At 36.0% G+C, this 13,262-nt stretch overlaps 1 protein-coding gene across 41 annotated transcripts in view; it reads left to right on the plus strand.

Moving 5' to 3' along the window:
- The window catches only part of Zfp280d (zinc finger protein 280D), an 87,823-nt gene that overhangs the window by 46,134 nt on the left and 28,427 nt on the right, over positions 1–13,262 (plus strand). For 38 of the 41 annotated variants that reach the window (XR_015626646.1, XR_015626647.1, XR_015626651.1 and 35 more), the window contains 3 exons: positions 981–1,115; positions 2,816–3,123; positions 3,242–3,382. Coding sequence is in view for 33 of the 41 variants with exons in the window: in XM_087562184.1 (XP_087418310.1) it covers positions 981–1,115; positions 2,816–3,123; positions 3,242–3,382 (584 nt within the window). In the remaining 8 variants the exon portion in view is untranslated. Of the gene's footprint in view, positions 1–980; positions 1,116–1,468; positions 1,592–2,815; positions 3,124–3,241; positions 3,383–13,262 lie in introns of those variants that run through there. The other 3 variants (XM_087562199.1, XM_087562197.1, XM_087562198.1) reach the window with 1 other exon arrangement.

The following is a 13,262-nucleotide window of genomic DNA, read 5'->3' on the forward strand; positions in this document are numbered from 1 at the left end:
ACCACCATATGAGTGCTGGAAATTGAACTTGGGTTCAGTGCTTTTAACTACTATGTCATCCCTCGAGTACTCTGCTCACATGTAACAGTTTTACACTTTGAGGCATGCAGTATGATAATTTGGGACAATTATATAGTGTGTAATAAAAATTACAATAATCATGGGTGACTAATGGCAACCATGTTGGACAGCACAACGATAGAGTATTTTCTCATTACAAGAAGTTTATTGAATAACACTGGTTTTGTTTCTTTTGACATGTCTAGTTAAAATTTATTTTGTTTTAGAGAGATCATTTTATCCACCTATTGAGCAATGGGAAACAGCAACAATTGTAAAATAACATTTAAATATAAAAATATATATGTGGTTATATGTACATAATAAGAATTGAATTTGTGTCCTCTGGAAGAGCACTATGACCACTTAACTGCTGAAACATCTCTCCAACATACAAATAACATTTTTTTCTACATAAAAACATAGTATAACTAATGTTAACAGTACAAGGTCTTTAAGTGCTTGACTTTATAACTAAAATATATTTTAGATTCTCATTAGAACCTGTTTATAAAACTTTCATAATTTTGTTTGTTTTAAAAATTTCTCTTTTATGGTTGTTTTGCTTCACGTATGTCTATGCACCACATGCATGCATGTGCTGCCTGCAGAGGCCAGAAGAGGTTCCCCTGGAACTGGAGTTAAAATCATTAGCTACCATTTAGGTACTGGTAATTACACCCAGGTCCTCTGGAAGAGCAGCTAGTGCTCTTAACCTCCCATCATTTCTTCAACTCTCAAAACTTTCATGTTTGATTACCTCATAGCAGATTATCTTGGGGTCCAGTACCCATAAATGTTTTAAAAATGAGATGATTCTTTGATCTTGGGGTTTTTTTTTTTAACTATATTACCATTAAAATTAAATTCAGAATTTAGGATTCGTGGGTATAGAAATTATTTTCCTTTTTTTCTATTAGAAAAAGGGAATACATCGTTGCACCAAATGCAGACTGCAATTTTTGACATGCAAAGAGAAAATGGATCACAAGACTCAACATCACCGAACATTTGTAAAACCCAAGCAACTAGAAGGACTGCCCCCTGGAACAAAAGTACGTTCAAATGCATGTTGTTCTGTCATTTGTAGAACCAGCTTCTGCCTAGTTTCATTATGGAACGAAATATGTTAGAAAATGACTTCTGAGTTTCGTTAAGACTAATTTTAGATTTTACTTTTTTTTTTTTTTTTTAGAAAGAAAGACATCAAATCATGTTTTAAGTTCAGTGTTAGATGTATTCCTTCATAAAAAGTGCAATTAAACTATTCTGTTGGTCAGTGGGATATTTCAATTCTGTATGGGTATTTGGACTTTTCTAGTTAGTAGAGTATATATTAGTTTTAAAAGCTATATGCTAAGCTATTTGATATCAGGAATTATTCTTTCATTTATCTCTGTACCTCCAGCTTTTTTAGAGTGCCTAATGCTACAGGTTCCCAGAAGTTTGTTGAAGTTGTTATTGCTGAGTCTACTCTCAACGAAGCAAATTTTGCTGCTGGACAGCATTGTGAGCAAACACTTGTCTGACTGTAAATTGATGATTGTAATTTACTGTTCCCTTTTTGCCTTATGTACATCTGTTTTCTCTGACTTCTTTATATACAGTCAGCTCTTGAATATTTGCTCCAGTGGAGGGAAACAGAGGCATGGATAATCCAAACTGAAACAATCCCCAAAACATTTATATTTGCCTTTGGGTACTTACCTTTGAATGTGGGTATGTCTTTTATTTGCATTGACTAAATAATATAAAACCATGCTCTGAAGACTTAGAGCAAGAGGAGCTAGCCAGCATCCTTCCCTGCAACCCATTCATTTCATGCTGGGACTACACATGCAGAATATTAATGTAAGCAGTGCAGTCCTCTCTCATTTCTTCCTATGTTAGTAGTAATAATATTAATGATACTAAATGTTTTTCTAGCACCTTAGAATGGCATAATTCTAAGTGTACTTTTTCATATAGTCTTAATTCATACAGCAGTAAATTATTTAGTAAAGTCAGTATTCTATGTAATAGATTTGAAGAGGCTTATGATTCAGTTACTTTTGTAGCTAGGAAGACAAATTTAACTTCAGGTTTTTTTGATTCTTGGTCAGATGTTTTTGCACATTACATAGGCATACGAGTTAGTCAGACGTCATTATTGGCTATTCCTCAGATGTGGGGGGGAATATGATCAAATGATTAATGAAAATGTTAGTAGGTAGCTACATTTTCATCATCAACCAACAGATGTGACAAAATATTTTACATTTCAGAACCATAAATAATAAACCTTACTAGTTATTTTAAAGACTTTTTTTAAAGACCTAAGTGTCATGTTCTTCTTAAAGTATAATGAATTGATACAACCACTTGCATAAATCCTAGGCCTTGTGCTCCAGAGAGAACAATCATTCTTGCTATAGATACTTATTTGATACTATAACTTTAAAGTTATAGTCTTTATTACTTATGATTTGGACTCTGTGGGAATAACTTTTAGTCATATCAGAGCATAAATATAACTGAAATGTGATCTTATATTCATATAATTTCTATTAATCTTATTAATAACAATGTTAACATATAACTGATTATGATATCAACTGGTACTTTAACTGAGCTAATTCATTTAATTGGTCGAATGTTTAAAATAGATGACCACACCCAGTTACTTTATCTGTGCTTCTTAAAAAACCACTTAATATTCACATTATTTTATACAGTGATTAATTTTTTAAGGAAATGTTTTTCTTCATTTTTAAAGGTTACTATTCGAGCTTCCGTTGCACCTCTTCAATCGGGATCTTCAGTTACACCTTCTATCAGTGCAAGCACTTCTACCCTCCAGCTCTCACCTCCAAGGACTGAAAATGTAACTGCTAAAAATCACGTGAAACTGAATACAAGTACACCAAATACAACCATATCTGATCCCAGTAAAACTAATGAGATCAAGTCTAATGGAAGTAAATCTAAAAACAGGTCAAAAGTCTCCAATATGCAGAAGAAACAAAGCACATTGTCTAATAGTAATAAAAAAAGTAAAGTGAACACAGCACTAAGAAACTTAAGGTAATGCCTTACTTCTGATACATATTCGTGGTTTAAACTCAAACATAGCAACATGATATTTAATAATATCCCTCTGAACTATTTTTGTTTCAAAATATCTTTTTTATATCTCCACAAGGTTACGTCGGGGTGTTCACGAGTGTATTGAGTGTTCTTCTGAAGTAAAAGATTTTGCAAACCATTTTCCTACATATGTCCACTGTAGTTTTTGCAGATATAACACTAGCTGTAGCAAAGCCTATGTAAATCATATGATGAGGTAAGATGAGCTCCACGTTTTGCCTATTATAATTGAAGAAGCCTTTGTTTTGAAAACAAATTGTATTTGAAGCCTTGCTTTCTGTTATAACAAAGCAGAAATTACTGTATGAAATGTTTCTTAAGCCAATGAAATTAAAATAAATTTGTTAGAGGAGTATTTCTTTGGATTTATTTTTCCCCAAAAATGGTTTTTTGAAACATAAATGTAAATGTTTTAAATATACTTAACCGGAGAGAGATGGCTCAGCGGTTAAGAGCACCAGCTGCTCTTCCAGAGGTCCTGAGTTCAATTCCCAGCAACCACATGGTGGCTCACAACCATCTATAGTGTGATCTGACGCCCTCTTAAATATACTTAACTGACAAATCTCTGTATTCACATGACTGTCATTCCCTTCAAATCAGTCAAAGAGACTTGAGGATTTTCAGTGATGCTGGGAACTTTATTGGGTTTGTTTCCTTTTCCCCGTCTTTCTCTGAAACCGTCTATTTCTCAGCCATCTGTCTGCCCATATCTGAAGCTGTATGTGCTTCCATTACAGAGAGTGCTGTGATGCCACTTTGGAGTTCTTGCCAATAATGCATTTATTCTGTATTGGGTAGCCATCATTTGATCTATGATAGAGTAATTCTCTTGAGCCACATGTGGTTATTATTATTACTACTGGAGTTGTTGTTATTGATCTTATTGAACACGTTCCTCAAGGGTAGATTTTTAAAAAAAATATGTCTTTAAGATTTTCTGTCTGCCTATCAGTCTGTCTGTCTTGAGTGTACACCACATGTGTATGGGTGCTGGTGGAGATCAGAAGAGGGTGTTGAATCCTCTGGAGCTAGAGTTATAGGCAATTAGTTCTACGCTGCCTATTTGGGTGCTGGAAAACTAAGCCCGGGTCCTTTGCAGAGAAACAAGCACCGTGGATTTTTATTTTTAAAGAATATTCATCTGCCTCATCAGAGTTGGGATTAGAGGCATATACTGACATGACTGGCTAGACTTTGAGGAATATGTATTACACATATATAATTTATTCTTATTTTTGAGAATTTCATACATGTACATAGTACATTTCTACATTTTCTGTCACTTCCAGTCCCTCTCAGACGTCCCCCTCATGCCCACTTTCTAGCTTCATGCCCATTTTTTTTCTTTTTAAATTAACCTACTGAGTGAAAAAGAAAAAGGAATATTCATTCTTGATCGTTTATTTGTGCTTCCAAAGGTAGCTTAATATTGTTTTTGTTTGTTTGTTTTTCTGTGTTTGGAGGTTTTTTTTGTTTGTTTGTTTCTTGGAAGAATGGTATTGGAATCTTTATTGAAATTTAATTAAATGTGGATGTTTCTTTTGGCAAAATGACCATTTCACAATATTAATTTTTCCAGTTTATCAGCATCCAAAGTTTTCAGGTTTCTTCCTCAACTTGTTAAGTTTTACGGTTTTTATCAGAGGGGCCATTCAGTCCCTTTGTTATTGGAATTCCACGAAGACTTTGTATATTTCCTTCTTTTTCTTTTTTAGATCCAATTGATAAGATATAATTGCCCACTTTAACATACAAAGCTCGGTACCATCCATCCCTTAAGAACATTGATAACAACCTGTAAATACACAGAGCGAGATCTTTACATCAGCCTCCATTGTCCTGCCACAGCTTCTCAGCCTCTCCTCCTCCTCTCTTCCTCTTTGTTCCAGTCTCCTCCTCTTCCTTCAAGCTTCTCTCCCGCCCATCCTTCCCTCTCATCCAATGACAGGCCTCCTTCTATCTTGTACCTGCCTCACCTGTGACATCATCCCACATTTCACCCTTTTTGTCTAATTAAAAAAAAAAACAAACTTTTCTCTCAAATATAAGCTGAGCACAACTATTATTATTTTGTAATTAAAAGCACAAAATATATCTAACACCCAGTCCAACACTGTATCAGTTAAACAGAACATTTAGTTATCCATTCCAGCTTAAGAAAGGCTTAAAATCTATATTATATCTTGGCTAGCTTGTATACTATCTGATAACTACCTAATAAAATATGTATTTCCAGAGTTAAACAGCCTGATAGGCTATGAAACTATGATCAGTCTTCAACCCCGTCAGAAATCTGAGAAGGACCAAATATCTATACACATAGGAAGCCTAACATGGCTTTCAGAACTGAGAGGTTGTAGAGACAAATCTCCACTAGCACAGCCCCCTGTTAGCAACATGTGAGCGCAAGTCTTCAGCCTTCTGGTTAACTATTCTGCATAATTTTCCTTTTCTAGGCAGCATAGTCTGCAGATTAAACAGGCAGTTTTGTGCAGTGGCTGCCTAGCCACAAAGAGGCTAGAGGTAGAGATGTTCAAATTCTTCGTTAAATCTGCCAAAGGGGAACTGTTAGGAGCAGATAGGTCTCAACAAAAGATAAATGACTTTAAATCTCAAATTTTGTGGATTCCTGATGTTTTTGAAAACCAACTATCTATATAAGACAATCTGGACTGTTGTCTTTATATCTTAATATTGTCTTGAAAGTATTCTCACAAAGTCAGAGCCGTGAATTTGCTAGTTGGCCCTTAACTCACAGGTGTAATCAATTCAGAAGTTTGTAATGACATTATTAGAAGGACTGGCTCTAAACCTTGTACTTTTAAACTCTTTTAACAAATAAATTCTATATCAAAGCAAAGATATGATTTTAGCTTAGTTACCAAATGAGATTATGACCATACAACTCAATCTAGCTAATTCCTCCCTGTTAAATTACAACCAATTTTAAATTCCTCATAAAAACAACTTTAGAATAATGACTTCCAGCCTCCCAAAAGTCCAGGGAATTGGGGCGACGACTCCTCCATAACTTCTTCAAGCTGTACATGGACGTTGAGATATCCTTGGGGGTAAGTGGGTAGGAAGAATGAAGCAAATGCTGTAGTCAATGTGTCCTGACTGGACCCAGCTGAGAGTTCTTGAGACCAGGAATCCAAGTAGGCACATTCTGCAAAATACAACTCTCAAAACAAAAGTTTAGAATCGAGATATCCTGTTTGATTCTCCTGAATCAATTTTTTCAGGAGGTCTACCTCTATCAAATCTGATCAATATGACTCTGCGAGGTTTCCAGTGCCAAATCACACTTTTTAAAAACACAAAGACAAAATCTTTCTCCCAAAATATTGTGTTCCTTAGTCTGTAACCAGAAAAGCTTGTATCTTGCACTCTCTCCCAGAGTAATAATATAACCATAAAACTCAAAGTCACACCCATTGTGAAGATTAAACAATTTTTTAAAAAAGGAAGCAAGCTAAACAATGAGTCTGATAAGGCTTTTGTACTCTGATATCAGGAGATGAACCCAAAATTCCCGTGGAACCGACGTTTAAGAGATTCGAGCTTCCTATTGTGGTAAATATCAAAAGCATCAACAAGCCATATGGCCTTTAGTGGGGTAATTCATAAAACAAACTAAACACATTTTATCAATTCTAATATCAATAAGCAACGTATCAAACCAGGACTTTAGCCCAAAATATCTCAATCTGTCAAGCTCTCTACCCGGAGTCATAGATTTTTCTTTAACCTTAATAACTTCTATATTATATTTCTGCATTCACTCTGCCTGGTGTTACAGACATTTATCACAACTCTCTACTTGGAGTTAGTGACTAATTTTTCCCTATCTGAGTTCTGAACAATGGATGTAAATCCCCACCTGATTCAGGTAATCTCTTTACTCTCTTCTTTCTAAAAACAAACTTAATCACCTTTTAATAATACCTGTCATTAAGAAGTAGCTTGTCTAACTAGGATTAAAACCCAAAATTCCCATTAAAAATAATATGAGTATCCTGAAAGACTTTCTAAACAAATTTCTTTAAAATGCAGCGTTTAATCTCTAACTCTCAGAGCTGCCATTACTTATCACACAGCCTGCCAGCCCAGGCTGCTTCCGTTTCTTTGTTTGAATTCCCGCCCTTGAGATATCACATGATTGAACATGGCGCTGGCCTCCTCTTAGAAAATAAAAACTTTTCTCTCAACTCTTAGGATTACTAGTGGATTCTTGCCCATTACATTGGTTCGCCATCTGTTGTTGTAAAAATATAAAAAATAAAAATGTATTGTCTTTTATCTCGCTGGGTCTGCACTGCGGTGTCCCAAGATATCTACTTGATATCTCTGAGGAAACACATTCCAACTCTGCCGCGGCAGCCCATCGTCTCCAGCCGCCACACACTTTCGTACACTCAAACCCTCACATAAAAACACACAACACAATAATCTTAGATCCAATTGATAAGATATAATTGCCCACTTAAACATACAAAGCTCAGTACCATCCATCGCTTAAGAACATTGATAACAACCTGTAAATACACAGAGCGAGATCTTTACGTCAGCCTCCATTGTCCTGCCATAATTTCTTGGCCTCTCCTCCTCCTCTCTTTCTTTGTATATTTCTTTAAGGCTGTTATGTTAGGAAGATTAGTTCCACACCTGATTTCTTTTATCTCAGCATGTTTTCTTTTTTTTAACTTTTTATTTAAAACAGGTGTTTCACTGTGTAGCCCCCATGACTACAATTTAAAATTCTCATGTCTCAGCCTGCCAAGTACTAGAATTACAGGTGTATGTCATTACATCTGGCTTAATTGCCTTTTTTCAATATGCAAAATTGTAGAATTTGTGCTTCAAATCTAGATAATACAAAAGCAATATAAATTCCTTTATTTATAACTAGGGGTCAGATAAGTTGACTTCAATATCTTTTTATTAGATATATTTCTTTTCTTACATTGCAACTTTACTTAAATTTCAAATTCCACTTTCCTGTGCATAAGCCTTCATTCCCTCCCCCTCCCCCATACGGGTATTCTCCCCATATGTTCCCCTTACTGCCCCACACATATTCCCCTGCACTGGGGGTCCAACCTCAGCAGGACCAAGGGCGTCCCCTTCCACTGGTGCCCCAACAAGGCTATTCTCTGCTACATACGCAGTTGGAGCCCTGGGTCAGTCCATGTACAGTCTTTCGGTAGTGGTTTAGTCCCTTGAAGCTCTGATTGGTTGGCATTGTTGTTTTTATGGGGTTGCAGTCTCCTTCAATTCTTTCAATACTAACTCTAAGTACCCCCAGGGGGGTCCTGTTCTCAGTTCAGTGGTTTGCTGCGCTAGCATTGACCTTTGTATTGGACATGCTCTGGATGTGTCTCTCAGGAGAGATCTATATCCAGTCCCTTTCAGCTTTTTTTTTTTTTGGAGCTGAGGACTGAACCCAGGGCCTTGAGCTTGCTAGGCAAGCGCTCTACCACTGAGCTAAATCCCCAACCCCTCAGCATGCATTTTTTATCTTCATCCATCTTAACTAGTTTTGGTGGCTGTGGGCCACATGTGGGGCAGGCTCTGAATGGCCATTCCTTCAGTAGCTGCTCTAAACTTTGCTTCCATATACCCTCCTATGGATATTTTTCCCCCTTTTAAGAAGGAGTGGGAGCATCCACATTTTGGTCATCCTTCTTGCTTTCTGTTATCTGTGGATTGCATCTTGGGTAATTCGAACTTTTGGGCTAATATCCACTTATCAATGAGTGCATACCAAGTGTGCTTTTCTGTGATTGGGTTACCTCACTCAGGATGATATTTTCTAGTTCATTCCATTTGCCTATGAATTTCATGAAGTCATTGTTTTTGACAGCTGAGTAATATTCCATTGTGTAGATTTACCACATTTTTTTGAATCCATTCCTCTGTTGAAGGGCCTCTGGGTTCTTTCCAACTTCTGACTATTATAAATAAGGCTTCTGGGGTTGGGGATTTAGCTCAGTGGTAGAGCGCTTGCCTATGAAGCGCAAGGCCCTGGGTTCGGTCCCCAGCTCCAAAAAAAAGAACCTAAATAAATAAATAAATAAGGCTTCTATGAACAGTGTGGAGCATGTGTCTTTGTTTTATGTTGGAGCGTCTTTTGGGTATATGCCCAGGAGAGGTATAGCTGGGTCCTCAGGTAGTGAAATGTCCAATTTTCTTTGGAACCACCAAACTGATTCCCAGGTGGTTGTACCAGTCTGCAGTCCCACCAACAATGGAGGAGTGTTCCTCTTTTTCCACATCCTCACCAGCATCTGCTGTCACCTGAGTTTTTGATATTAGCCATTCTGACTGGTGGGAGGTGGAATCTCAGGGTTGTTTTGATTTGCATTTCCCTGATGACTAAGGATGTTGAACATTTCTTTAGGTGCTTTTTGGCCATTCGATAATCCTCAGCTGGGGCACCGACATGAGAATGTTTTGTTTAACTCTGTACCCCATTTTTTAACAGGGTTATTTGGCTGTCCAGAGTCTAAATTCTTGAGTTCTTTGTATATTTTGGATATTAGCCCTCTATCAGTTGTAGGATTGGTAAAGATCTTTTCCCAATCTGTTGGTTGCTGTTTTGTCCTAATTGTCATTTGCCTTACAGAAGCTTTGTAGTTTTATGAGGTCCCATTTGTAGATTCTTGATCTTAGAACATAAGCCATTGGTGTTTTGTTCAAGGAGTCTTCCCCAGTGCCCATGTGTTCGAGACTTTTCACCACTTTTTCTTCTATTAGTTTGAGTGTATCTGGTTTGATGTGGAGGTCCTTGATGTACTTGGACTTAAGCTTTGTATTAAGCTTAAGCTTGGATGATAAGCATGGATCGATTTGCATTCTTCTACATGCTGACCTCCAGTTCAGCCAGCACCCTTTGTTGAAAATGCTATCTTCCATTGGATGGTTTTAGCTCCTTGGTCAAAGATCAAGTGACCATAGGTGTGTGGGTTAATTTCTGGGTCTTCAATTCTGTTCCACTGATCTATCTGCCTGCCTGTACTAATACCATACCATATAGTTGCATACTATTGCTCTGTAAAACTGCTTCAAGTCAGGGATGATGATTCCCCCAGAAGTTCTTTTATTGTTGAGTATAGTTTTCACTACCCTGGGTTTTTTTTATTCCAGATGAATTTGCCAATTGCTCTTTGTATCTCTGTAAAGAATTGAGTAGGAATTTTGATGGGGGTTGCATTGAATCTGTAGATTGCTTTTGGCAAAATGACCATCTTTACTATATTAATCCTGCCAATCCATGAGCATGGAAGATCTTTCCATCTTCTGAGAGCTTCCTCAATTTCTTTCTTCAGAGACTTGAAGTTCTTGTCATACAAATTTTTCACTTGCTTGGTTAAAGTCACACAAAGATATTTTATATTATTTGGGACTATTGTGAACTATTGTCATTTCCCTAATTTCTTTCTTAGCCTGTTCATCCTTTGAGTAGAGGAAGGCTACTGATTTATTTGAGTTAATTTTATACCCCGACATTTTGCTGAAGCTGTTTATCAGGTTAAGTAGTTCTCTGGTGGAACTTTTGGGGCTGCTTAAGTACACTATCATATCATCTGCATATAGTGATATTTTGATTTCTTCCCTTCCAATTTGTATCCCTTTGACCTCCTTTCATTGTCTGATTGCTCTGGCTGGGACTTCTCATACTATATTGAATAAGTAGGGAGAGAGTGGGCAGTCTTGTCTAGTCCCTGATTTTAGTGGGATTGATTCAAGTTTCTCTCCATTTAGTTTGATGTTAGTTAGCTACGGTTTGGTGTACATTGCTTTTACTATGTTTAGATATGGGCCTTGAATTCCTGATCTTTCTAGGACTTTTATCATGAAAGGGTGTTGAATTTTGTCAAATGTTTTCTCAGCATCTAATGAAATGATCATGTGGCTCTTATCTTTGAGTTTGTTTATATAGTGGATTACATTGATGGATTTTCGTATATTAAACCATCCCTCCATCCCTGGAATGAAGCCTACTTACTGATGATGGATGATTGTTTTGATGTGTTCTTGGATTCGGTTTGCAAGAATTTTATTGAATATTTTTTCGTCAATATTCATAAGGGAAATTGGTCTGAAGTTCTCTTTCGTTGTTGGGTCTTTGTGTGGTTTAGGTATAAGAGTAATTGTAGCTTCGTAGAAGAAACTTGGTAGTGCTTCATCTGTTTCTATTTTGTGGAATAGTTTGGATGGTATTGGTATGAGGTCTTTTATGAGGGTCTGATAGAATTCTGCACTAAACCCATCTGGACCTGGGCTCTTTTAGGTTGGGAGACCTTTAATAACTGCTTCTATTTCTTTAGGAGTTATGGGGTTGTTTAGTTGGTTTATTTGTTAACTGATTTAACTTTGGTACCTTGTATCTGCCTAGAAAATTGTCCACTTCCTCCAGATTTTCCAGTTTTGTTGAATATAGGCTTTTGTAGTAGGATCTGATGATTTTTTTAATTTTCTCAGATTCTGTTGTTATTTCTCCCTTTTCCTTTCTGATTTTGTTAATTTGGATACACTCTCTGTGTCCTCTGGTTAGTCTGGCTAAGAGTTTATCTATCTTGTTGATTTTCTGAAAGAACCAGCATTTGGTTCTGTTGATTCTTTGTATAGTCCTTTTTCTTTCTACTTGGTTGATTTCAGCGCTGAGTTTGATTATTTCCTGCCTTCGACTCCTCTTGGGTTTATTTATTTTTGTTCTAGAGCTTTTAGGTGTGCTGTCAAAGTGCTGACATATGCCCTCTCCTGTTTCTTTTTGCAGGCACTCAGGGCTATGAGTTTTCCTCTTAGTACCGCTTTCATTGTGTCCCAAACGTTTGTCAATGTTGTATCTTCATTTTCATTAAATTCTAAGAACTTAAGACTTTCTAAGACTTTAAAGTGTAATTTTAGTCTTACTTTCCTTGTAAAGTAATAAAGCAAAAATGGTATTCTTGTTTGAAGAAAAATAAAATTTTATCTTTAAGGTAGTATTTGATTCATGTATTTTATGGAATCAGACAGTTGTAGACTGATTCTTCAAAGGAAACAATTATATATACAAATAATTTTGAGTCTTCTCAACTTCTTGTTGGTTGCAACATCTTTATTCTTGTGATACCATTTTATGTATACATATTAATTGTTTACTAATACTTTCAAGTTGAAGAAATAACATTTGAACTCCTGAGAGTATGAAACCTTTGGAGAGTATTTTCTTAATTTGCAGCTAGCCATAGTAATCATTTTTCTGTGTTAAATGTAACCATTTACCTGGGCTTGCATTATAAAACCCCACTGCCAGAAATGTATTCAGTGGGTTCATGTTAATCTGAGACGTCACATTTCTAAATATTCTGAAGTGATGCAAATACTGTTGTGTGTGACTTCCCTTTTAGAAATAACTGCTAGCCCAGCCCTGGCTTTCTAATATAACTTAAAAGGGAGTATATAACCTATGATCATATGGCTAAAAGTGACTTTTTCTGTTCTATGCTGAGGGAGGCATTGTTTTAATTTAAGACTCCTTATTTTCATTTTGTTTTAAAACTGCTGCTGATAATCTCAAACATTTGTATTAAAAGACTTTAAACATGTAAACTGTTACCTTTAGCTCAAGAAATAATTACTTCTGTATCATTTGAATTTTTGAAATTAATTTAAATCATTTAAATCCCTTCCCATTTATGTAAGCATGCTAAGACTACATTCATATTATAGTGAATATATATCATTAGCAGAATTTTAAATTTGTTTTTGATACTTAATAGATAAAAATTTATTTTAATTGTTTGTACTTTTTATGTAATGATGAGGTATTGATCATGAATATGCTTAGGGAAATAGATGTCAATAGAGAATATAAAAAAAGATAAGACTTTCAGAATACTAGGATTCATGTGACAGTTTACAACCAGTGTAACTTCTGTTCCAGGGGACTTAGTGTCTTCTTCTGACCTCTATGGGCACCATGTACACAACACACACACACACATTGGTGCACAGACATACATATAGACAAAATGTTCATATACATAAATAAATTTATAACAAAACAATGGAAGGATACAATC

Source organism: Rattus norvegicus, chromosome 8, assembly GCF_021556685.1.
Source record: "Rattus norvegicus strain SHRSP/BbbUtx chromosome 8, alternate assembly SHRSP_T2T, whole genome shotgun sequence".
Lineage (NCBI taxonomy): Eukaryota > Metazoa > Chordata > Mammalia > Rodentia > Muridae > Rattus > Rattus norvegicus.